General features: G+C 39.6%; 1 protein-coding gene across 1 annotated transcript in view; it reads left to right on the plus strand.

Moving 5' to 3' along the window:
* Nucleotides 1-26,327, plus strand: part of plxdc2b (plexin domain containing 2b) — a 137,733-nt gene that overhangs the window by 93,053 nt on the left and 18,353 nt on the right. Inside the window, exons 3-5 of the mRNA XM_057824788.1 lie at nucleotides 1,981-2,127; nucleotides 5,905-5,974; nucleotides 23,256-23,378. Coding sequence (XP_057680771.1) covers nucleotides 1,981-2,127; nucleotides 5,905-5,974; nucleotides 23,256-23,378 — 340 coding nt within the window. The remainder of the gene's footprint in view (nucleotides 1-1,980; nucleotides 2,128-5,904; nucleotides 5,975-23,255; nucleotides 23,379-26,327) is intronic.

The following is a 26,327-nucleotide window of genomic DNA, read 5'->3' on the forward strand; positions in this document are numbered from 1 at the left end:
GTAGGACAGTTGGTGTGAAAGCAAAGGATGCAGAGGACAGGGTTAGATGGAGACAGCTGATTCGCATTGCCGACCCCTGAAGGGAAAAGAAGAAGAGTAGCGTTACTTCTAAATAATATTAGTCAAGTAAAAGTAGTCATCCAAAACTTTACTCAAGTACAAATAAAAAAAGTATTTGTTGAGAAGAATACTAAAGTTATGAGTAACATTGTGAGTAACTGGTTACAATGTCAGCTTTTTTAATAATGGTATACAGTGGTACCTCGAAATACGATACAATCTTTTCGACATCCGACGTAAAATTTGACTCGCCATTTTTTTCTACATCCGACGACATGCTCGAAATACAACGATTTATGATAGCGCCGCAGTTTCTATTTTTCTGCAAGATGGATGCACGGTGGATTTTCTTGTGAGAGAAATTAACATGGGTTCAAAGAATGTCCGTGCAGGTGTTAAAGGAAAAAGGTGAGGCTTACCATGGAAATGAAGATGGAAAAGATAATGAAAATATGAGCGTGCTGTGTTTGTCCATGAACTGGCTCGACAGTATGGCCGTAGAATGTCTACGATCTCGACGATCCTCCTCTGACCTCTGTTCGCCAGTCTTTATAAGGTGACAATGATCATTGTGGTAACATCGCCAAAAAATCGCCAGCTTCGTCAGGTTTTTAGTCACTTATTTCAGAATTTGTGCCACACAGCATGCCTACTGTCAGTCACAGCTGAACAAAGTGAAAGTAAAAAGTCCCTCACTCTGTCAAGTCATCCACGCGGTGCGTTCAGGTACACTACATAAATATCCATCACATTACAACCCGATTCGTTACATTATTACAGGCATTATTATTATTCCGATTTGTATTAATAATTTATGTGTTTTGCTCTGTGTAATTGATATTTGCAATAGTACCAGTCGCATTTATTAAAGATTTAGTGTAGGTTTTTGGGCTGTGGAACAAATTAATGGAATTATAATGTATTCTTATGGGAAAATCCTACTCAACATTCGACCATTTCGACTTCCAAACAAGGTCCTGGAACGAATTAACTTCGTATTTAGAGGTACCGCTGTGGTTTTTTTTCTCATAACAACTTCATCTATATGAATTGTTATTATTCTACCGTGTTTTAACCTATTATATGACCATATTATTCCAAAAAGCTGACAGAAAAATCATCCAATTCAAGCCAGAACAACGCAGCATGAGTGCCCTCTATTGGAGATAAAACATTGTTACTGCTGAATGGCATAATGGGGTCATGTGGTTATTGTGGCAACATCTCATTGGTGAAACTGAGACCGTTACTGTAGGCATCTCTGGCAAAAAATAAAGAAAATATGTAGAATAAAGAGAAAAACTTTAGAGTAGCCCAGAGTATAGGTGTAAAACTATTGTTTCTTCTTCACAAATGTACTCAACTAAAGTATTGTGTGGTAAAACTACTCTAAGAAGTACATTTTTCTCAAAAACATAGTAACGCATTACTACTCACCTGGCCACCCAACGATGTGGAAATTTGCCGTATAACAAGACCACTCCCTGATATATTTTTTCCAAAATCAGCAAACAAAAATATCTACTTGGTTGTTTAATTTCACACTTTATGGGTGGGCAAGCACTTCAGAGGCCCTACATATTGGAAACAAGCCATTGAAAAGTAAATTTTCCATGATGTATCGACTTAACTACAAAGACAATGATAAATTGTGTACAGTTTTAGGTTACATCATGTGTGTAAGTTGAATAAGAAGCAAATCTGGAAGACTGGCCATGAAACATAAATCTCTGCTATGATTCCTCCACCTGGCGCTCTGCCAACACATATGTGGATCTAAACAACTTGATGCGTAGATTCTAAAGAAAAAAAAAATTGCAAAAAATTAGAAATTACATGACACTGTAAATTTCCAATTGGGTATTTATATTGGATACACAAACACAGTTGACATCTCTTGTTGTTTCTCCCCTCATACAGGAAGACACGGACCACAACTACTACACATCCAAAATGTACAGCCCGGCAGATCCGACAAGCAAGGGCTTGTGGGTAAACATCGAGCAGATGGACAAGGAGAAAGTGAAGATTCATGGGATTCTCTCCAACACTCACAGACAAGCAGCGGTAAATCCACGAGCGACAAGAATTTGTTACATCAACGAGTCACGCGTTAATTGATTTTCCTACGCTTGGATGTTTACTTTTTATATAATCCAGATTCTGACAGAAATGTTTGAGTCTTGGACTGGAGAAAAAGGCAGTTTGAGGACATTTAGGCTTTGGGAAAAGCCTAAATTAGTCGGTAGAGTAACAAATTCACAAATTGCTGGAAATAATAATTAGCTTCAGCCCTACTTTCCATGTGTGCCCTGCAGTTAAACTATGATTTACGTTTACGACTTGAAAGAAGTTGTCATTAATGCAATTTGGTGTTTGTGGTTGAATGCTAATATCAAATTACCCTGGTAAAATATTGTTGGAAACTCCAGTCGCTCACAAGCCGACGTGTGGACTTTACAGAAAGGCAAAACTACAGTTCCCATTTCATCGACTTTTGTCATAAAAGTAATTGCAGCAGAGTGTTAAGAAGAACCTAAGACAATGAACCTAAGACAACCTAAGACATGCTGTTTCACCATGTCTAAAGACATACATTATTCTCTGATAATATATGGCAGTAGCCTGTTCTGAAAAGAGTTCTGCATTATGCATTCCACTTGTTTTCCTTCAACTAGTGACAGATTGAGCCCTGCGTTGGTACAATGAGGCTTGGCATTAAGTTGATTCTCTTCCCTGGAGCAAAGTGGGGTCCGACTTTGCCTTTTGTCCTGGGAGAAAATCGATAAGTGCGTCTGGCCCGGACCCTTAGATGAAGTGAAACTATACGTGCTTCTATTCGGCAGCAGTGTTGCATTTTAAATGAACTGAGTTGCTCAGGCTGGCTTTACAGGTCCAATTCAAATGTAATGCCCATATCTATTTTTATTTGCATTTCAAGCTAAACAGATTATCCCATACAACTTTGTTTACTCTGACAGAACACATAAAGTTATACTTCATTAACTCCACTATCATCAACATAGGGTCGTGACAAAACCGAAGAAAACAATACTAATGATTAATACAATAAAATAAGTAATTACCTAAGATACGAGTGAGTATAAAAACATGAATTACTTCAAAAGTGAACAAAAAATCTTGCAGGGTCTTTACTGCCTTAAAGGGAACCTCGGACTTTAAGACTTGTAGACTCTAATAAGCCACAATTGTTCTATTTTTCTAAAATATGTTATAAGAAGCACAAAAAATATTGCCATTAATTTAAAAATTTATAATATTTAGTACATGTTTTGACCTACGGAGGGAGGCATGTTTTATGGACGCTCCGGGTGATGAGATTGTCACTGTCACTTGACGAATATTACTGGGTTACTGCAATAGCGTAGCGCACGTAACACGTCACCTTTGCTAATTAGTATTCATGACGTTACCCTGTTGCTAGGGGGGGTCAAACTCGCCTTTGTCCCTCATGCTAGATGCATGTAAATAGTGTATGGACGAGATGTTTACTGAGCTACACCTACCAATTCTGTCTGAAAATGATGTCTGTTGCCCATTTCACTGGGAAAGATGTGGAAGAACATACAAATGTTCAGTTAAAGAGATGGCTTGAGTGTTGAGGGCTGAAAAAGAGGAAAATGAGCCAACCTGTTCCAGAGGTAGCTTTTTTATCGACACCTTTTTCTTGTGTGCATTGCCTTAAGCCACTGACAATGGCATTCTCCTGTTTCAACAAGCTATCATTTACCATCATATGCCCTGTTTTTCTTGTATATTATATCCTCTGGTTGTCTTACGTCTCTGACCATTCTTAGGGGTAATTTATATACCGTAATTTGCCGAATATAAGGCGCACCCGTGTATAATGCGCACCCCAAATTTACTTGCAAAATCTAGGGGAAATTATTGTACCCGTTTATAACGAGCACCCTAATTTTAGCATCACCAAATAGAAGAATAGAAGAAAACAGAGCTCGTGTACAGATACAGAAATGTCATTTTACTGAATGGTGAAACACAGCACAAGCATAGCATATTGGTAGTTCAAAACATTACCATAAACTGACAAAATTTATGGTAATAATATGATTTGACAACTTCTCCAACTTACCAGAATCTAGGAGAAAACAAAACAGATGTGACTTTTCTTTTAAAGGCTACTGTATAACTTGCTCGTTTCATCATGATGAATAAATGTTTCTTCCATGGATTGATACGGTAAAATGAAAGTGAGAACGTAAGTCGGAAATCTGAGAGAGCTCATCGCTGTCGACACGACGTTAACAATAGGAATTTACTGAGGGACAGATATAGTTGACGGACACACACAGGAAGTCTGTTGTTACGTTTATTATGGCCCGAGTTGCGGAGCTGCAATAAACGTTGACTCAAATGAGTTCAAGAAAATAAAATATGTGCTTTTTGAAGAGTGAAATATGTTATGTATTTATTTTTTCAGGTCATTTATTGTCACACAGAAGCAGCACTGCAAAATGCCACGCTAAAGAAATATGTAAAAATATCAAAATAGCTTACCTCATCGGGGATCAGGATTGTCATCTGTAGGACCATGGCCTCCAGCAAAATGTTACTGCATATGAAGGGGAATGGTTTCACCTTGCTGCCAGTAAACTAATCTTTTATACGTCCGCACAAGTTGATCCATTGTTCACATTTTTTTCCCCCTCTGAGTTTTTAGCTTCGGGAAACGTATGAAAAAAACATCCTTCATATGTGGACGGTTGTAATGTCTAGAGTCGTTTCTACAAGTTCCAAAGTAGCAGTGTTTACTCGGCATGTTCTTTTTTTTTTTTAAATTACCGGCAGAACACAAGCAGTAATAGCGTGGGTTTTATGAGAATGCGCTTCTGTGTTGACCCCCTTCCGGTTTACGATGCTGACGTCACGCACCCTTGCGGTCTAAAGATAGCATTCGTCCTGTAAGCTACTCCTTCCACGTGACGAGACGTCCAACACATGCGCTCATCGGTTAAAAGCTGCGAGTACTTAGCATAATGTTTTTTTGTAGTAGCTTTAAAGCAGATTGTTGATCTGTTGACCACATTAGTCACTCAGCATATTTAAACCACCCTTATTTGATATTACGATATTACTACGCTTAAGTATTTTCTTGAGGCATCTTTAGAATGTTCCGTCTGTATGCATCTAAACAAAACAAGCTGAAAACCTGCGTTAGAATTTTGGATGTCAAATTCGCCTCTTGTAAGACGTTTCGCCAGTGTAGCACATTTTGGCAGAACACTTTTTCCCCCCTACTCTGACCACGTGTCATCCCGTCTTTCCAGTTGATTTTGCTTTTGCTGCTCGTTTTGTGAAATATCGGCAGTGCTGTCATGCTCATTAATGTTCCTCTCGGGTTCAAATTGAAAGGGTTGAACAGATGACATGTTTATATCGAAAGAGCCATACTCTGGAAGCCCAGCTGCGTAACCATGTGACGTCACCGCCCTGCGACGTCAACAACAATGGTGAGCTACCAGTTAAATTTTATGAATTCTTATAAAAACGAAAACATCAAGAGGGGTTGGAATATCAAATTATTTTTAACTCATAAAAACGTTTATCTCTTAAGAATTACAAGTCTTTCTACCCGAGGGTCCCTTTAAGTTTAAAATCAAACTAAACCAAACAGATTATACAGTCAACCAAACTTTGTTTCTATTTATGCTCGCATTACGTATACTCCAGTTGTGTTAAGAACTTGGAATTTAATTAAACATAGCTCAAGGACGCAAATGCCATCCAGGTTACTGCACTGCTGATATTCTGACCTTACTCTACTAGTATTTAACCTCCTATCATCTGCTTCATCCCTCACAGAGAGTCAATCTGTCCTTCGATTTCCCTTTCTATGGACATTTTCTGCGTGAGATCACCGTGGCGACTGGCGGTAAGTCAACAAAAGTCAGTAGTTCACTAATAAATGTTGTTATTGGATATGCTGTCTATGCTAAAAGGCTGTGCGCAGACACATTTTACTGTGCTGTGGTTTGGCAGGGGAACGTGGTTGGAATTCATAAACTGCCGAGGCATTTATGAAATGTACAGCGTTATGTATGTGTGTGTGCCATTATTGTGCTTTTTTAGAGTGCGGCTGCGGTACGGCAACATCACAGTCGTAACTACTGAAAAAACATTCAACAGCAAAGGCATTTCTGACAGGTTGCTAAGTAAATCTTAAAGGATTTGGAGCTCCAAAACATGTCCAAGTTGTTCTGACACATGACCATTTGCAGTTCTCACCTCAGTGGGAACGGCTGTTAAAAACAAACCGTTTCTCCTCCCCCCTGCTAAACTGAACTGGAGAGGAAAGGAGGCGCTGGGTTTGGACTGGAAAGAAGAGCGGGTCCGCCAAGTGGTTCCACAGTCAATGATTAGGCGGCAGTGGTATCAGAAGACGAGTGTGTATGTGTGTCTAAGTATAAAGGTTGACACAGCCACAATGGGATTTTTTTTACTCATTGATCCAAACTTTGGTAAATAGCTGAAAACTCCGGAATACACATTTTAGGCCAGTAGTTGGCGATGTGTAAAGAAACAAACACGCATTTCCCCCCCCTCAGTTCAGTTCTCCCTCATTCTGTAACCTGATGGAAACACTTTTGATTGAATTTTGTTGAAGTTTGTGGAGTGACAAAATATCGAAATGGTGTTATATCGAAATACTTTGTATGCCAAAAGGCTATAGATACGCTGCTGCCAAGAATCGATGTATCGTTTTAAAAAGATGTCACTGTTTAAAAAAAAAAAAAAAAAGAAACCAACAAGTTGCCACCAACATCTTCCACTAGAATAGTGTTTCTGTTACCTCAATGGCTGCAATTGACGGCTCTATACGCCCAATCTATTTATGCTGAGATAGGGCTGCAGCTATCGATTGTTTTAGTAGTCTATTAATAGATGAAGTAGTTAGTTTGAATAATGGAGTAATCGGATAAGGAACATAAAAATTTTAAATAACTAGCTGAGCCTCAAACGGTATAAAAAATAAACGAGTATATAAGTACAACAAAAGAACAATTGGCTAACTTACATCACATAAGTCCGCTAGCTTAAATGCTATAAAATGCTAAAAACAAAAACAAAAAAAAATTCAATGCTCTTAACAAATGGTTCAAACACATAATCCCACAAAAAACGGCTAAATGTACCTATAAACCCGATGCAAAAAACATTCGCTGAAACAAAAACTTAGCTAATGTTGGTCTTAACCAGGCGCAGCTTGATTCAGCCATGTGAAATGAGTTATATCATTTTCACTGTTACCTCTAGAGGGCAGTGCATCCACCCAAATCAATAAAACTAATTGCAAACACTAACAAAACCAACCAATACAACTCCACTTTAATTAAACGAATACTCGAAGCAGCAACATTTAATTCAAATTTTATTTCTAATCGAATTACTCGAGTTAATCGATTAATCGTTTCAGCACTAGAGTGGGAGGGCTGAACAAACGTTCGTTCATTCGAAACCAGAGCATTCGCAGCCAGTCTTTCGGATTTCTGGAATTTTAGGGCATGCACGGGTCATTTCCTGTTGAGTTTTGAGTCAATGTCTATTCATTTGGGGAGATTTTCGAGTCACTTCCTGCTCTGTAATTAGAAATCAACAAGAAGTGACCCGTAAATGGCCAAAATCAACATGACGTGCCCCCATAAATGGCCCAAAATCGACAATAAGTGACTGAAAATCAACAGCAAATGACCAGAATTACCCTAAAATTAAACTCATCGGTTGCTATTGACCGCCATAGACGTCGAACTCAAAGTGGGAGGGTTGGCAGCAAATGAACGGATGTTCATTCGCTGCCACCTTCCCAGTTCAAATGAATTGGACGTCTACTATTGATAAACTCAGTTCAATTCACAGCAGAAACGTTAAAAAAAAAAGTTTATTACTTGTATAGTCAAATATTAGAATGATTTCCTGACCCATGCATCGATAACTGTTATGTCGCCATATCATGAGCCTTGTATCGCAAAGAGCACATACAGAGGTACATATGAGCTAGAACAAGGGGAAACATGTTAGAAAAAAATTATGCGACACAGCTAAAAGATCAAGATGTGAAAGAGAGAAATGATTCTCAATTTCACAAGCACACGGTCTGAGTACTGCTGTTTGGGAAAGTCCAAAGAAAACATTGAGCGGGAATTGATGGGCCCGCTTGACTGCAGCTTCACTTTATTGGTTCAGAAAAGCTTTTTCTGTTCCTCTCTGCCGCGCTTCCAGTTTCGTTAAAGACTTGATATTCTGAGCCGAGCACATTTGCTCGGGGTCGGCGGAGAGCGATAGCATCCACGTCCAAGAGTTTTTGTTTACTCAGGCTGTCTTTCATTACTAATTGATAGAAAACCCATACAGTCAGTCCATTAAGTTCTTCCCAGAGGACAAGTGCACACATCCGTAACTGATGGACCACATTTAGCGGACCATAATAATAATACACCATTTTAGAGCCAGAAAGACCTCATCACCTTGTAGACCTTCATATAATCACAGTTACGTTTAAATAGCCACTCGTGACAGAGACGGCACAAGTTAGACTACAGGGACAAAAGTATTAGGACATACAGTGCTTTTTATTGGACGAAGACAAGTTAAGTATTTGCCAAAGCTGCATGTAACCAAAGTTAACATGACAATATGAGTATTAAGATCCTTTTACACGAGCGGTCCACGAAAAGCGCAAAATGGGAGGAGCCACGTAGCCTGACGTCGACACTATCAGAAAGTGTAAAGCGGCAAGCATATTTACTATACTCCCAAGAATCAAATGCGTTTTTCATTGTTGCACAAGAAAACAGCGACTTTTACTACTTCAAGGAGTAATAATAATAATAATAATACATTATATTTGAAGGCGCCTTTCTGGCACTGAAGGTCGCCATACAATCATTTAAAAAACATTTAAACACATTAAAGATTGAGAACACTGAATATAATAAAGTATAGAACGTTTAAAGAGCATACGACAGGAGAAAAAAAAGTCTTAAATAGCATTATTATGTAAATTAGAATGATATTTTGAGACGATTCGACTATATACAACAATTTAGCAAAGCGCAGATGACGAGAAATTAGTCTTTTAATCTGCCGGTTAGCCACGCCTACTATTATAGGGCTCTAGCGTCCCCAACAGGTTGATGACGTCAGCGGCTCATCGGTTTTACTTTTCAGCCCACTGAGGGGGAATTATTCAGAACGAGGAAAACGCGACGAAGAGACCCGCAAAATGTCATTGTTTCAGTCTCTCTACTCCAATATTTTTACAGGATATTCTTTTTATCCAAGTATTTTTCCCCAATAGCTAAATAAATGGCTTGAGAAGGACCAGTCAGGCCGTCGAGGGGGAACTATTCACAACGAGGAAAACGCGACGAAGAGAGCTGCAAAATGTCATTGTTTCAGTCTCTTTACTTCAATTATTTTACGGATATTCTTTTTATCCAAGTATTTTCCTCAATTGCTAAATAAATGGCATGGTCATGAAAAATAACAGTCTTGTGCTAAATGAAATATGAAATAATAAAAATGCACTTATTCAGGACGACATGGCAAAATTACTCCATAATGGTCAAAACTGTGGACTTCACCTTTACTGTCACACCTCCCGAACGATATTTTATGACACCTAAATGGGACATAAGTCCGTTTCCTTACCCGCCTTTGGAGAATGTAAACAAGCCAAGAGGGGTGACAGCTAGCTGACATGCTAACCCGAATCGAGTGATGTTTCAAAGTCTTCGAAGCGGAAAATCACACATAACTAGCTCGGATGTTTTGACATGATGACTGGGTTGTCAATTGTCTTCGCCGGAGAGCAATATACAGCTCGTTCCCCGGAGGAGGGCGGCTGCAGTTGTTGTGCAGCTAAGGTGCAGCTAATGTGCATGAGGAGAGCTTTTTACATGCCTATCAATGATCAAACGTAAGTAGTCCTTAATTTAAAGAAAGTTTGTAGTGTTTACTTTGTAATCGCTGTATTCGCGGCTATTTATAACTCAAAGTTGCAATTTCTGATCGTTCGGAAAATTTGACAGAACACCGGGCACATGAGCACAATAAGCCGAATATAGTGCTCTCCCGACGGATAAATGTGCGACAAGCTGCCAGTGTTGTGCCGAAAAATAGCCGCCCCGCATGCACGTCAGCCACAAAATGCAAGCCACCTACATATTAAAATGATCCCAGTATTTGACATCATACAAAACACAATGTTTAATCACTTCCTCTTAAGTCCAATGGTCCCACAGTAGTAGGGCTTGTTTTGGCCAATATCCACGGTGAATGGAAACATTTGAAACTCCAAAAAGGCGCACACGCCTCTCCCTCATACAGCAAGATTTTTCTGCAGCCGTTTGGCTGGCGTGATGCGAAAAATAAACGTATTCATCCGCAAAATCAGCTGAATCCTTAGTCCTCATACACAACAGTACGGCTGTATTGCGAAGAGGACGCCTTCACCCATACACGTCACAGCGCCCTCCTCCTCAATGCAAGACCGAAGCCGGAAGTCACTCATTTTCATGGCGCGGGATTAAAAAAAACTAAATAAATATAGCGATCGCTTCCACACAGATCCAAGCTGTCTATATCATTCAGGAGCATAAAATACCACGTTAATTATGCAATAACCATGCTTTTTTGTGTCACATGCACTTTAAGGCAAATTTAAATACTATTAAAAGAGATGTAAAGGCAATAAAAATACTAAAAGGATAATTTTAAAAAATCAGACACAAGAAATAAGGGATTATTATGGATAGGCGAGTCTGAACAGGGGAGTTTTGAGTTTGGATTGAAAAAGGGGGAGTGAGTCGGTGTTCCTGAGGTCTGGTGGTAGTGAATTCCAAAGCCGGGGAGCCGAGCGGCTGAATGCTCTGCTCCCCATTGTGCTGAGGCGAGCCTGGGCACAGACAGGTGTATGGAGGACGAAGATGTGGGAAGTGACAAGGCTCTGAACCAGAATTGCAGCAGTAAGTAGAGGTGGGAATCTTTGGGGACCTAACGATTCAATTACGATTCAGAGGCTATGATTCGATTATAAATTGATTATTGAAGAGCCCCCCCCCAGCTATTAGCTGCTTTTAATGTTTTGTACATTAGTTTCAAAATTTTTAAAAAATCCTCTCAGGCTAAACCAAACTACTATTTCAGTATCAAGTTAACAGTTAAAAACGGTAAATAAAATACTCAAGTCCCCATTCTGTATCAGCAGCTTTAAACTACATTCATTTAACTTAATGTTGTGAATCAACCGTTAAAGTTGTTAAAATTGTTCCCATTATTCCATAATTTCCCTTCTGTCTACTTTCGACATATGAAAGTTTAAAAACTGTTTCATCATTTAAAGATAGATTCAAGTCAAGGTTTTGCCAATTTAGGAGTATTTTAGCTAAAAACGTAATTAGGGTCACTACAACAGAGCCTTCCAGAGAAGTCTACTGCTTTAAGATGGCGGCTGTTTACTAACGTCGGCAAGTTTGTCATTTCGCATCTAGTTCTACATATATGTGATATCTACCATAACATGCGTGTGGCCGTATGTTTGTAGCAACTCGCAAATGGGCGTTGTTTGTAGCGGCTGTCGGCCGCAGTCAGGTATTATTGGTTTTTTTATCTAGCGGCATGAGTTGAACATATTTACTCTCGGTCCGTTCCTCATTGCACCCCGAAAAGCGTGCTGACTGTGTTTTACTTCTTGCCTGGTATGGCCAGACTGTTCTCACTGTATTTTTCAAACACTGTCAGAATAGTCTGGGACCCACCTTCTTAATGGCCTCTCGAGCCGAACGGAATCATCCGCACAATCAGATTCGATTATTTGCATGACGTGTTCTTAACGAGCAACGTCACTCTTGCGCGTCAGAAGTCGTCTCCACAACAACACAGAGTGAAAACGGGAGAGCCGAGAATATGTTCCAATCCACGGTAAAATCAATTTTAAATTACCAAAAACACAACAAGTCATTGAAAACAGTCGGTCTCGCGCTAGCCATGTTATATAAACTTCTCCGTTCTCCGCTCACGCCGCACAAGAGTCCGTCGCTGATTGGTCCACTCCGCTGTCGGTTTGCTTTGGCTTGCTCCGCCCTGGGAATTTGATCTGCAGAACGGTCGCCAGACTCAATTGCTGGAACAGCGGTGAGTCTGGAGTTCCAGGCTATTAGGAATGGGAATCGAAATCCGATTCCAATTCCAAACCGGTTCCGAGTGTTTCGAGGCCTCGACATCACAATGAAAAAGCCTTAACGCTCCCTTTAACGATTCCTAAAGACGCATATTTCGTCGTGACGTGTCTTGTTGTCCAGACGCATCAAACTAACATGGCGCCAAGAACCACTCGCTCCAAAGTATGGCTACACTTCACCAGGAAAGAGGGTGAAAATGAAAGGTTACGATAGTCTAGCATGAGCATTGCCGCCGTAAACATAACAATGACAGCACGTAGGTTCAAACGCTCGAAAGTGTGTCTTCACTTCACGAGGAAAAATTACAACAAAGCGACTTGCAGTCATTGCAAGGTGGAGATAACTGCATCGGGAGGGAATAGACTGCACTGTCCTCACCGAGATGCTAAGGCTCAGTCCTGGCTATACAGCTAGCTAAACTCCCAAATGACGATGCAGAAGACGTTGGTATAATTTGCTGACTTTATTCAACCATCACTTGAAGAGTGAAACTAAAAATAGAAATGAAACAAATCAATTTCGTCCCCAATAACAAACAGGTTTGCATCAACGTAAATCAGCGATGATTAGCTGCTAATACAGTAATAACAAACAGTTAGCATGCATTCGCTAGCATTAGCACATCGTTCAAACCACTACACAACTGGATTTAAGTGTCCGATCGCGAGTGGAAACACACAACAACAACACAAAAGATGATACATACAGGCGTTGCCTCTGTAGATATTTTACAAACATTAACAAAGAAAGTAGGCTCGTGGCAGTGTTTCCCTTTCTCACTAACTCGCTCACTCGCTTGGATGCGGGACTTCTTCGCGTGTAAGCGCGCTCTTCTTCACGTGAGCACGTTCTTCTTCGCGTGAGGAAGCGCAAGGGCGCCCCCACTTGAGCGTGAAAGCGCCATAAAAACTAAAAGGCATCCATTTCAATATAATGGTAAATAATACACTTTAACACAGGGGTCCCCAAACTACGGCCCGCGGCTCCACATTTGGTCCACCCCCCTGAACAATACCACAGAGCATTTTCAAATTTTTTTTTTTCTCTCTCAGTAGTGTTATTTATTTCCTGGCCTTTTTCTGTGAATAACTCAGAGAGGGTTATTTGGTTATTATCTATTTAATTAAGAGTGCTATTATTATTTATTATTATTATATTATATTATTATTTTTATTTTATTTACTTTTGTTCCGTGAAGAATCCACAGAGGGTTATTTGATTGTGGCTTTCTGAAAAACAATAATTTTTATACATTTACGCACTCCTGCAATCGTCACACTTTTTCTGTTACAAACTGACCCCGGCCTCTCATCAGAGAAGGGAAAAGTTATGTGGCCCTCACAGGAAAAAGTTTGGGGACCCCTGCTTTAACACATATTAGCAAAGGCAGAACAACGAACTATATGCCAATATACACCAATATTTTTTATTTCTATTAGAAAAATGTTTCAGTAAAATGTTACACATTCTTGTGTATTTGCCACTTATTGTAACAGTTAACATTGAGGCTTTGGGCCTCTTTTGACCTCGTTGTGAGTTTGTAAGGTTGAGACTTCTAATGAAACAAACTCGATGCCAATCAAAATGTTTGTTCTTCTTTTTCCCGAAATTAGAATCGATAAAGAATCGAATCGTTCAGCAATATCGATAATGGAATCGGAATCGTAAAAATCGTATCAATTCCCATCCCTACAGGCTATATTACTTCAATTTTACTTTTATTACTTGTATTACTTCCGCTTTACCTGGTATAATTAAATAATTGGAATTTGGATGTTTGTGAATTGTTCTCGAATCTTCCACGGCCGAATCGCGAATAATCTAAGCTTCGGGAATTTCACACGCCTCTAGATATAAGTCCGCCGGCCCCCCTGTTATTGGACGCTGTGAAATTAGAGCAAGACGCTATTTTGGGCCCAGAGTCTTGGCGCAAATTCATTCGCAGGGTTCCTACAGGTTTCCTCAAGTTAAATTTAAGACTTTTTAAGACAGAATTAAGACCATTTTTAAAAAACTTAATTGCGATTTCACAGCCATATTGACAAAGAAAAATAAAATCTGTGAATTTGTGTTAATTTAGTGGAAAAATGGAAATGTGGAATGTGTCCAGGATGTAAGAATGCAGCGTATTGAATAGGCTACTCACGCGACACCACCACAGCGCAAACACAGACCACAAGCCGAGTAGAGGCCTTCTCGTTAGTATTAGCATTTAGCGTGGCGAGCGTCATCTTAAACTCTCAGGCAACCACAACACCTCTGCTTTCATGGCGGCTGTGCACCCAAAAGATGTGCATAGATCCACTCTCGCAAATCCACTAACAATCGTAGCTTGGCTGGGATGCAGGGGGGCTGCAGCACTAGCAGCTAGCTGGCTAGTGCTAGCTGCTGTCATTTCACTTACATTAGCAGCTTGCTGGCTGTCTTTAGCTTCTGTCTCTTCAGGCTCGTGAGCAGCTGGCTGTATTATACAGGCAGATTGAAAAACGCCAGCAATGGAGGGAGTTTGTTTCTTTCCTCTCATGGAGGTTATGTGCTTGGACAATTTAGCATGCGACTCAAGCGCCAAAAGCAAAAGGATTGTTTACTCAACCACGCTTCGTTGAATTTACATTTCCCCATCTCTCTAATATGAATTCTATTGCGAGGTGTAAAACAGAAAAAAATGTTTAAAAATCTGTGTAGGGTAGAGCATGACATTTTGTCAGAACTCCTGTCGTGACATAATGGGATTCACGCCGGGGGAATCCCGCGGGACGGGTGTTTCACCTGGGGCTGCGTTGCGTTCTCAATGATTGGCTCCTCCACCCAGTTAATTTATTCAGGCTATGTTATTTAATCAAAATGACAAATGACACTTTTGAAGAGAAATGAGACACAGAGAAGTTACATCCATCATAAATTTTAGACCCAGATATGAAAATTCAAAACTTTTTCAAAACTTTTTAAGGTATTATTTCCAAATTCACAAAGTCAATGCTTTTAAGACTTTTGTAGACCCCACGGGAACCCTGCACTCAAACTTGCCATTCCACCCAAAGCCGCCGTCCACCGCTCACTTTCGCCAACAAGTCCGCTCCCACATTTACAATGGATGAGTTGCCGCTGAACCCTTCACACTAGGCAGCCGCTAGTTTGAAACTGCCTTTACGCAACTGTGCTAATCGGGTTTATGTTTCACTCTGCTGAAAAGTGCACCAGTGATAGTTACGAGTGTTTTATCGATCAGATACAATCTGATACTAAATATAGGTATCGCGACCGATACGGCACTCAGAATTTGGGCAACGTTAAAATACTACCGATGTACTAACATTTGTTAATATAAGAATAGATTTAGTCGCTGAAATTCAGGCATCAAATTCTTTAGTTTCTAGTATAATTGGGAAAACCAGTAAAGCGCTTCATGACGCTGGATGGTCTTTTCTGCTGTGGGTGTTTCCTTTCATTATTATAGCTGTAATAGCCTTTTCTTAATAGTTCTACCTGAATCCTCTAACTGCTGTATAAAGTTTAAATACAAACAAACAGTATGGTTCTGACTTCCCAATTTTAACAGTGACAGTCAGGAAGTGAGGAGTCAAATCCTGAGAGGGCCTGCAGGAGTAAGATAGCTGCCTCCACCTTCTTCACGTCTTCACTGACTGTCCTCCTTCTGTCTGTCGGGAAGAATGCTTTCTTATCAGCTCCCCAACCACCCAAACAATTTTTTTCAAAATACCAACCTGACGTCCTCATTTGGAGGAAAAAAAACAGCGAGTGGTGATCATGATAAGATGCGTGAGATTTTATTTTATTGGGTTATTCCACTGAGATGTAACAGAGCATCTCCGGACTATTTGGCCAAGAGTCGAATTTGAGGGTCTTTGATGTGATAATGGCTGGCTGGGCGGTTGTGGTTTTTGCCGCCAAGACTCAAGAGCGGAAAATTGCCGCACTGCCTTGCCTCGTGTCTTCTAACTTCCAGCGCCTCAATCCCCCTAGACACTCTATATAAACACATACACACTTAAGGGCTTGCTACACCCCTATTAACTGAAAACGGTTGAAAACAACGTCGTTCCTTTGGTTCTTTTAAGCCAAGGCACATACTTTCTATTAGAGCTATCTCACGGAAAGCCACTGAACTAAAATGTCTTTAAAAGTAACCAGGGTGGTATCTTGATTTATGAATTTAATTCCTTCCGTGACTAATGTTGAAGACTAATAAATTGTTTTCAATAATGAGAAAGAGCACTACAAGGCAATAAAAAACACAAAGAATGACATAAAATAGAAATAAACTGATTCGGTTTCAAGTACTTGCTTTACAAACACTCAGATTGTTTTGAATATGTGCCTTTAGGCCTTGTTCAGACTGGCAGTCAAAATCTGATTTTCTAGCCCATCCAGATTGAAACGATGGCTTTTTTGTAGTCTGATCAGTGACAAAACACAGAAATTTGATTTTTGCAAGATGGAATGACACCACATTCGGGAGGTAGTTTCATATCAGATATGGACAAGATGGTTCTCAGTCTGAACAGCTCAGATGGGTTTTGAACGTCCGTGACGTCACTGGCTGCGTTTCAATAACAGTTTGAGTGGCCTTCGCTCACTTGTCCTAGGCACTTGCTATAACGTCACATGGAGGCCACTTGGAAGGCGGAGGGAAAATGTACGGAGGTAGTGAAAGATGTAAATGGAACACACTTGCCCTCATTCACTCACAGGTCAGACAATCATGGATCAACCACATGTTGTTGAGGCGGTGCTATACTGCCTATTCCAAATCACACAAACCATACGAAGACTCATGACAATAAGACGGAGACTTATTCCACGCTTGTTGGCAATATGTCAGTACCTAGAATTATTAGTTTTGTATCAAATTTTATTTGGGCAATTCATTTTTATCTATTCATTTGTCTTTACTTTATAATTTGTGTACAGATTTGGTGTTTAAATAAATTTAACCTACCTAAATTTAGTTGACATTAGTTTTAGTTTCAGTCCCTCCTAATGCCATTTTATTGACAGACCATTCCTTTCGTTAAAAGCAAAATAGAAAAGGCAAGCGAAATAGAAAAAAAATCCCTTTGTGATTTCTAATGACAAATTGAAAGTCATTAACAAAATATACTTTTATATTTTCATTCATTCATTATTTTGGCACTCCTGTGATTCCATACATTCTACCATAACTGCCACACAGTCATATATATTTTTTTTAATAACAATGATGAATTTTACAATTCGAAAGGCAGTTTGGTGTAACATTCAAACACCGTGCTGGCTCCTTGGGTCATTTTTTTCTTCTTTGGTTGTAAATAGACAGCGGCCAACTGTGTTTGAGATTCATTATCACCACCGCATGGACGTATTTTCCGTGCACCACTGCAATGCATTGTGGGATATAGGGAGCTCTGAAGTGACCATCGTTGTTGACTCGATCACTAAGTCCTCAAAGGGTCGATCTCACCAAGTTCACTTCAGCTGTTTAGAGAAATTGAACAGCTTCCCTCGAGGGCAAGTGCCTAGGGCATGTGAGCAAGGGCAAATAAAACTTATTAACACGTAGCCACTCTGTGCTGGATGACGCCTTTGTTGCCACAGCAACTTGTCAGGTGTGTCAATAATGTGGCCCATTCTGAACAGGCCCAGATCTGATTTGTACACTTGCTAAAAATTGTGGTGAACAGCAAGCCCTGAAAATTAGATTTGAGGAGGAATATGATTGGAATCAGATATGCCTGCAGTCCGAACGCAGCCTAAGAGACGTGGGCAAGTATTCTCATTTTCATTTTTATGTATATGACTGTATGACCACTTTAGTAACGGATGGATATATTGAAATAAATCCTGTGGACCCACAGCTTGTATTACTTAAGAATCCAAGCATTTTATAGAGTTTTGAGTTATTTATATTTTGGAGGCACACATTTGGGCTAACATTTGTATCCTGCTAGTGGCACTTGGCTAAACTCTATTGACTTTCTTAACAGCGCATAGTTAAGATTATTGCTGAGGTTCTTAACTGAATCCTGGCGATTATATCAAAATCACGATTCCTCAAATGTGCAGCTATTGCAGTTCTTCCTTGATTTATGCGACGCTGGTTGGATAAAAACGCCTAAATGATCTCGCCGTCTGCTTTCATTTGCATTCAGGGAGTGGATTTCTTTTCCAGAAGCCGCGTTTGTCGCTGTTCATTTGTGTGATTTGCAGAAACGTTAAATACACAACATTTGGGTTGGTTGGATTTAGAATACAAATTTGAGCGAGTCGGTGGAGTTTGACACGGCGAAATAAAGCTGCATGGTTCTCAGCACCCTGTCAACTGCTCCCCTGTGCTGAATTTGCTGAATATGGGGTCTCCTTTGCAGGGAAGTCTTAAGGAAAAGATTGATTCCCCTCACGGCATGTTCTGCTCCCTCTTTTCGCTGTGATAGATCTGTGTTTATAGGCCTCCATGCTGCACAACATGAAATAAGGGTCTCTACTTTTAGTTTAAATGAGATTCCCCTACCAAATACGTGTCATAGTTATATACCGTCTTTACTTTCATATTACCTTTCTGTGACACTTTATTCTACTTCAGACAGAAACATAAAGCTGCATGCAGCCTACACTGGTTTGAATTATCATTTAGTTTGACTTCAGATTGTCCAGATTCTTGGAATTTCAACTTCTCAAAGTAAATATTTTCAGATTTCTGTAATCCTCCGTGAAGACAGAATGATGAACTTTTTATTTAATCATAATAAGACATTTGCAAACATCTGCTTTGACTTAGGAGAACAATGATCAACATTTTTGCCTATTTTTCTGACATGTGACAGAACAAGCTTTGTAAAATAATCATAGACAGTTTGTCTGTTGTCTAATTTGTGATCATTTTTGGTTTTTGAATGAAGGAAAGCCAAAGTGAAGAAGAAAGAAAATGCAAGCGAACAAAATTGACCTATCATGGCAATGGGTCGGACCCACAGCGCAGAATAGTCATTAAAATATGGTCATGTGATTATCGTATTTTTCGGACTATAAGGCACACCTGACTATAAGCCGCCATCCACCAAATTTGACACGAAAACTGCATCTGTTCATAGATAAGTCACACTGCATTATAAGCCGCAGCTGTTCTCACTGTATTATGGGATATTTACAGCAAAAGATATTAACCGATAGCACTTTATTTGACAGCGGGATCATACAACTGTCATAAGACCAAATGAACCAACATGAAGCTATGAACCAATTGGCTGCAAAGCTTCATTGCTTCAAGAAGCTTCATTTGGCCATCACTGCTTCCTTGGGGGAAACAGTCAACCTCTGCTGCCACCTGCTTTCAACACTGTTGTCGTCCAACATGCCTCCTAGCATGCATTGCAGCACTACAGATGTGAATAATGATCAAAATTGATGTTCTGTGCTAATTATTTCTTCAGTTACTATTGCAGTTGTTTCTTTAATTGCTAGTTATGGTATTTGGTAACTATTTGACAGTGGCGCCATAAGACTGTCATTAGACAATCAAAATTATGACAGGACACTGTCATCAGTATTAACGAATGCTCATAACAGATGTCATTTAGTGTTATCCGGCAAATTATCTCACTTTTGAATGGATGTAAAAGATCCCAGGTGGACATAAATTAAGCCTGAACGATATATCGTTTAAACATCGCCATCGCGATGTGCGCATGCGCGATAGTCACATCGCAAGGACGTGCGATAGTTTTTTAATTTTTTTTATTTTCCAATCTACAAACCTTTGTTCTGCTTCACTCGCTCGCACAGCCTCTCTCACCCCCTTTCCCAGCTCTCAGTCACAGCGGCACTTGCTCATTAAAGTTAACGATGGCTTTGATCTGGCCAAAGAAGCCGGGCAGCAATCTGTCAATCATCGTTTAACTAGTTAAACAGTTTCTGATAGGAAGCGCGGGCTGGAATGAGTGTGTGTGTGTCTGGGGGGGGGTGTGGAGACGTTCGAGACATATAAAATAAATGCCAGAAGTGATTATGAGGAGTTTGTAATTTCTACATGTCACTCCAAGAGTCGCAGCCATGTTAGGTAAACAGAAGCATTTAATAAAGCCAAGCATTTTTCTATTACAGTACTTTATTCTTGTTTAAAAATGAATCAGTTGGACAGCTATGTTTGAAACTGATCATAATTATTACATTTGGAGTGCTTAAAAAGCATTTATTAAAAAAAAAAAAAAAAATATATATATATATATATATATACATTTTTTAAAAAATCATACTTTGGGGGAAAAAGTGAGAAAAAACATGTCTTATATGGATCTCTTTCCAGTGCTAGATCTGAATAAATACATTGAGCACACACACACACACACACACACACGCACACACGCACACACACACACACAAAAAATGGGGTGGGGGGTATGAGCTACTTCGCAGTTTTTCACTTATCGCGGCGGGTTCTGGTCCCTGTGCTGTACACTGTGGTTATGATGAGTCATCCAACGTCTTTCCAAACAGCTTTTCAAGTCATCTAGTAAAAATTTCTTTAAAAAAAAAATATATATATATATATATATATATCAGAGGTTGCGCTAGACTTTTTCGTTGTCTGTCATTTTGACTGACAGGGTCATAAAAATCCGGTCATAATCTATTTTTTCCCGTCAATTAAATTTTTAAAATGATGATAAAGACATTGTGGTGACCCTTTGTTTGGCATAATTCACCTTCCGTACTTGTGTGTCCATTTGGCCGAGCGCGTTACCGGCTACGACAGTCACGTGACAGAGACACTTAAGAGCCGCGCGCGGTCCCCTCACTATCCACTCGCTCTCGCTATATGATTGGCCCAAGAGTCGAAATGCTCTCCCGTGAAATGCCCGTTTAAAAATGTTCCCGTTGTTACTTCTTGCGTTCGCTTATAAGTGCCCATTTAAAAAGGAAAAGCGATGGATGATACTACACACAGAGCGTATTATTAACAAATGTTAAAGTTGTATAATCATATAGCGAGAATAAGGAACGTCACTGACAAGCGCAGGCCCCCGCGAGTGGATAGTGAGGGGTCTAGGATAGTGCGCCTACAGCTAACAAGACTCTTAACATTGCATACCGCTTCAACATATTCAATAGTATTTAGTTTTCATTCATTTTAAATTAATATTCTGTCCGAACAAGCTTAACAGAGAATCCACACCGTGCCATCACACATCAAGCAGATGAATATGTAACTTTTTCTCCGCAGTGACAAAAACAGCTAACTGTGGCCCCAGTAGTTAGGTAGCCTACCATATGTAGCATATGGAACAATGAAATTAACAGTTCACCTGCTGTGGCCTGAACGTAGTCTCACACTTTCCTCCTGGTGCGCATGGACTTGAATTGCGTGCCCGCTTGTGCAGTCCCTGTTTTTTCTCCTCTTTTATCAACACCATCGTCGTTTTGGGGCTTTTTGAAGAAACTTCGGACACTCAGTTGCCTTGACATTTTTCAGAATAAGGCCAACGACGTCATGCATCAAGAGAGACAATAGCTAATTAATAAGCTCACTCGCCACCCTGTGGTCTGGGGTGTGAATTGCAACCGGTCAAAATGACGGATGGATTTCAGTTTTTTCCGTCACCATTTTAAAAAATCGGTCAACGACGGAAAATATTCGGTTAACGCGACCCCTGATATATATATATATATATATATATATATATATGGTGAGATAGTGTAAAGCGCTTTGAGCGCCTTGAAAGGTGGAAAAGCGCTATATAAGTATAACACCATCTATATATATATATATATATATATATATACACATATATATATATATATGGTGAGATAGTGTAAAGCGCTTTGAGCGCCTTGAAAGGTGGAAAAGCGCTATATAAGTATAACACCATCTATATATATATATATATATATATATAATTTCTTTTTTTTTTTTTTAAATATCGCAATATAATATCGCAACCCCCCCCCCCCCCCCCAAAAAAAAAAATCGCAGCAATAGCTTTTTTCCAATATCGTTCAGGCTTAACATAAATGGAGTTAGTGACATAATTTGCCGGATGATACTTAATGACATCTGTCATAAGCATTCAGTAATATTCATGATAGTCTCATGTCATAATTATAACGGTTATTTGACGACGCTGTCAAATAAAGTGTTACCTATTAACCCAAATAAATTCACAAATAAGCCGCACTGGACTATAAATCGCAGGGTTCAAAACGAGGGAAAAAATAGCGGTCTGAAAAGACATGCAGGGTTCTATTAGCCAAGGATGAGTACACCTTGAAACTTAGCTGCTGTTTTAATCAGTGCAAGACTCTGCATGCAGAAGCTGCACCCTTAGGATGAATAATGGGTGTTTTCTCTGTTATGTTGGAGTCCATTAATATGCGTATTTACAGGCCGTTAAGTGGTCCAGATCTGGTTTGTGTCGAGCTGAGGACACGTGTGAGAAGAAATCCATTTGCATGTCGCTCAGTGGAGGTCGGAAAAGTTGCCATGTATTTGTTTTGCAGTCGATGTGCGTTTTTCTTGCCCATGACCTTGTAATGATATATGAGTCACTTGCCGTATATTTGCTCAAGGCCCCTTGTGATTCTCCCCTTCTGTTTCTGATAGAAGATGCTACCGCTAATTAAAACCATCACTAAAGCAGCCTGAAACCACACCATTTCTTTTTGGGCACCAAACAACATTTAAATCAAGGGAGGCGCTCCATAGTTGTTCTTAAAAAGAGATTTACATTTCAACGATTGTTGGAAACTACTGTACTACAAAATATCCATCTATTCTATTTCTATACCGCTTGTCCTCAATCGGTTGAGCTGGAGTCTTATTGCTGACAGTGCGTGAACTGGTTGCCAGCCATTTGAAAAGAAAGAAACACAACTCACACTAGCATTTAGCTAACTAGTTAACCACTATCAATGGTGCAATTTTTTGGACTTCAAATTTGAAGGTATCACTCTAATAATTTTTGTTCTTGTGATCTTTCTCAGGGTTCATCTACACAGGCGATGTGGTACACCGGATGCTAACGGCCACGCAGTACATCGCCCCCCTCATGGCTAACTTTGACCCGAGTGTGTCCAGAAACTCAACAGTCATCTATTTTGACAATGGTAAGAACAGTTGTGTTGCCTCATCATAGCTTTTTAAATGAAGAGTTCTTTATGATAGGTGAAACCCTCTCAACCCCCTTGATGCTACCATAAATTGTCACTTCACGCTGAATTAATGCTACCGGAAGGATGGTTATCCATCACATTCGGCGTCATATCATCCCGGGCCGGGCTCTGTGACCTTCTAAGGCGGTGCTCACCCAACCAGAACGGCACTAATCGATTCTCAGCGTGTCGTCAATATCGAAGAGTTTTACAGTCTGTTAGAGACACTTGATGTGAATATGCAAAACTCAAGCCTAAGGAGTAAAATAAGGATTAAGGAGTAGAAATGAGATGGCTCTGACATCAGCTGCGTTCTTTTTTTTTTGGTAGTGTTAGTCAGAGGTTGGGTAGTAACGCGTTACATTTACTCCGTTACATTTACTTGAGTAACTTTCTGAGGAAAATGTACTTTTAATAGTTTTACCACGCCATACTTTTTACTTTTACTTGATTTCTGAAGAAGAAATGCTACTCTTACTCCGCTACTTTGGGCTGCACTGGAGTCGCAATTTTTTTCCCACTCTCTTTATTTTTACCAGCACAGTGGCTCACCCAGTCTAACCAATCAGACGAAGCAACAATAATCACATGACTCCATCATACCAAATAGATGTAACAATCAGTGTTGTCACTGTAATCTGATTACTTTCTTTCAGTAACGAGTAATCTAACGTTTTTATTTTTCCAAACCAGTAATCTGATCAAAGTTAGTTTCCTTAGTGTCTGTACGTTACTATTTTGTTATGGCCTCATAATCTATGTAGAATAAAGAATTGTAGTCATGTACAAAGAGCATTTTGAATAGAAAATGATAGAAACGTTCCCGGTACTTGTTTGTTTCCATAGTAACCGCTCATAGCTACTTCCTGTTTTGGTCTCGAGTCACACGCGCTAAGTGTTTTGAGACTGAGAATGGCATGGGCCAGACTACAAGTGTGGGTGCACATTTAAGCCGAGTGTTGAGAAGTGCGAGGGAATGTTGATCTGTGTATATCCATGAATGAATGCGAGTATTTTTCCTTCATTCTGGAGGGTATTAGCGATAGGTTGGACCCCCCAACATGCACGGCTGTCTCGTAGCTTTGCAGTTACAATGACGGGCAGTCATTGCTCCAAGTTGGCAAGCATTGTTTACATCATATTCGTGTTGCACATTTATGCCATGAGGTGACGGGTTCGTTTAGCATGTTTGAGATGTGTTGTAAGTCCGATTGAGTGTAAAGTGCTAAGTTACCGCCATGTTTTGTGGCCAATTGACCACGTGTGTGTACCGCGTACTTCTGGGTTGTGTGCGCGCATCCGCGTCCACCCCCACCTTTGTGTTTATTGCACTGTGAAATAGATTTGTGTGTTGTTGATTATTGTGCAGTCAATTTGCAATGTTTTACATTGACACTGATATGGTGTTAACCCTAAACCGAAATTCAGAATTTATGACATTAAACTTAATCTTTGAGTCAACGGGGTTTAATTAGTCGGTGGAGTTGATTTCAACAAATTCCACGCAGTTTGTCAGTTATTTGTTAGTTTCAGGGCTCCAGAGTGGCAAAGCTAACGCGAGTCAATGGTGGTTGAAATCAACTTCATCGACTAATTAAACCCCTGCTAACTCGAAGGTTATGTGGAAAAAATCAGATCCTCACCTTTATAGGAAAAGTCAATTACATGCGATGACATTTTTCTGTTGTCATTCTTATGTTGAGGGAGAAAAATTGGTAAAAAGTAACTGATAAATTACTTTAAAGTACCTTAGTTACTTTGATAAAGTAATCAGTAATTAGATTACTTTTTTAATTTGCGACAACACTGGTAACAATACAGATACATCACCACACACAACACCAGCTTGTAGGCCAGTCTTATGATCACGTCAGTGTTCTAACATCACACCAAAGTGGCGTCTTTAAAGCACCGTAAAGAATAAAGTATTTCAGACGGAGTGCTCCCATCATAAATAAGTGTGGATTTCAAACACTACACTTTTATTTGGCACCGATAGACCACGGAAAAGCAGAGCGAGTTTAAGTTTCATTGTGGAAAATGTGATTCTGGTATATTTTTGGCCTAATATGGTCATATAATAGGTTAAAGTATAATGATAACAGTTCATATACGTATGTACCTAGATGACCTTATGCTGAGAAAAAAAATATGCTATCGTTTTAAAAAGTAAATGAGATATTATAAGGACTTATTCAGTACTTGAATTGTTTTGTTCATTCATCAAAGACTTTTGTACTTTTACTTGAGTAAATTTTTTGGATGACCACTTTTACTTGTACTTCAGTATTTCAAGTAACGCTACTTTTGCTTGAGTACAATTTTTGGCTATTCTACCCACCTCTGGTGTTAGTGGAGGATCGGAGAAAGAATAAAATAATAACATCTTACTCTGGTTTCAGATTCTTCTTGATTACCTCATCTTTAATGACAAATTACAAGCATATCCAGTCGGTAGGAATTTATGACAGTATATATTGTCCAACTAAATAGCAATAGCTCTGGCAATGGAAAAGGTCTGACTTCGACTAAGTATCATGGATTTTAATTTGTTTGTTAACCGGTACTTTGCTGATTTTTTTGAGCTAGCAAGCTTGGCTTTTAACATTTGTCCTTTTTTTCGTCTTTATCAGCTAGTTTGTTGGTTGAGTCAGAAACAAAACTTTCTACATTAGCTAGCTAGTTGTTGGATAGCTCAATGTGTTCATCAGTTAAGTTGAACTTTCCCAACTGCCTGTGTGTAAATTACTAGCAAAATGGTACAACTTGCGGTGTGTGTGGTTGTCTACCGTGCATTTGCTGGTATGATAAAGCATGTGCTAACAAAGACACCGCCGTGATTTGTAAACGAATCCTGAATTAGGGGAACGTGAGAGGGGATTTGTGTCTGCTTAGTAAGCTGAT

Source organism: Corythoichthys intestinalis, chromosome 20, assembly GCF_030265065.1.
Source record: "Corythoichthys intestinalis isolate RoL2023-P3 chromosome 20, ASM3026506v1, whole genome shotgun sequence".
In the NCBI taxonomy this organism is placed as follows: domain Eukaryota; kingdom Metazoa; phylum Chordata; class Actinopteri; order Syngnathiformes; family Syngnathidae; genus Corythoichthys; species Corythoichthys intestinalis.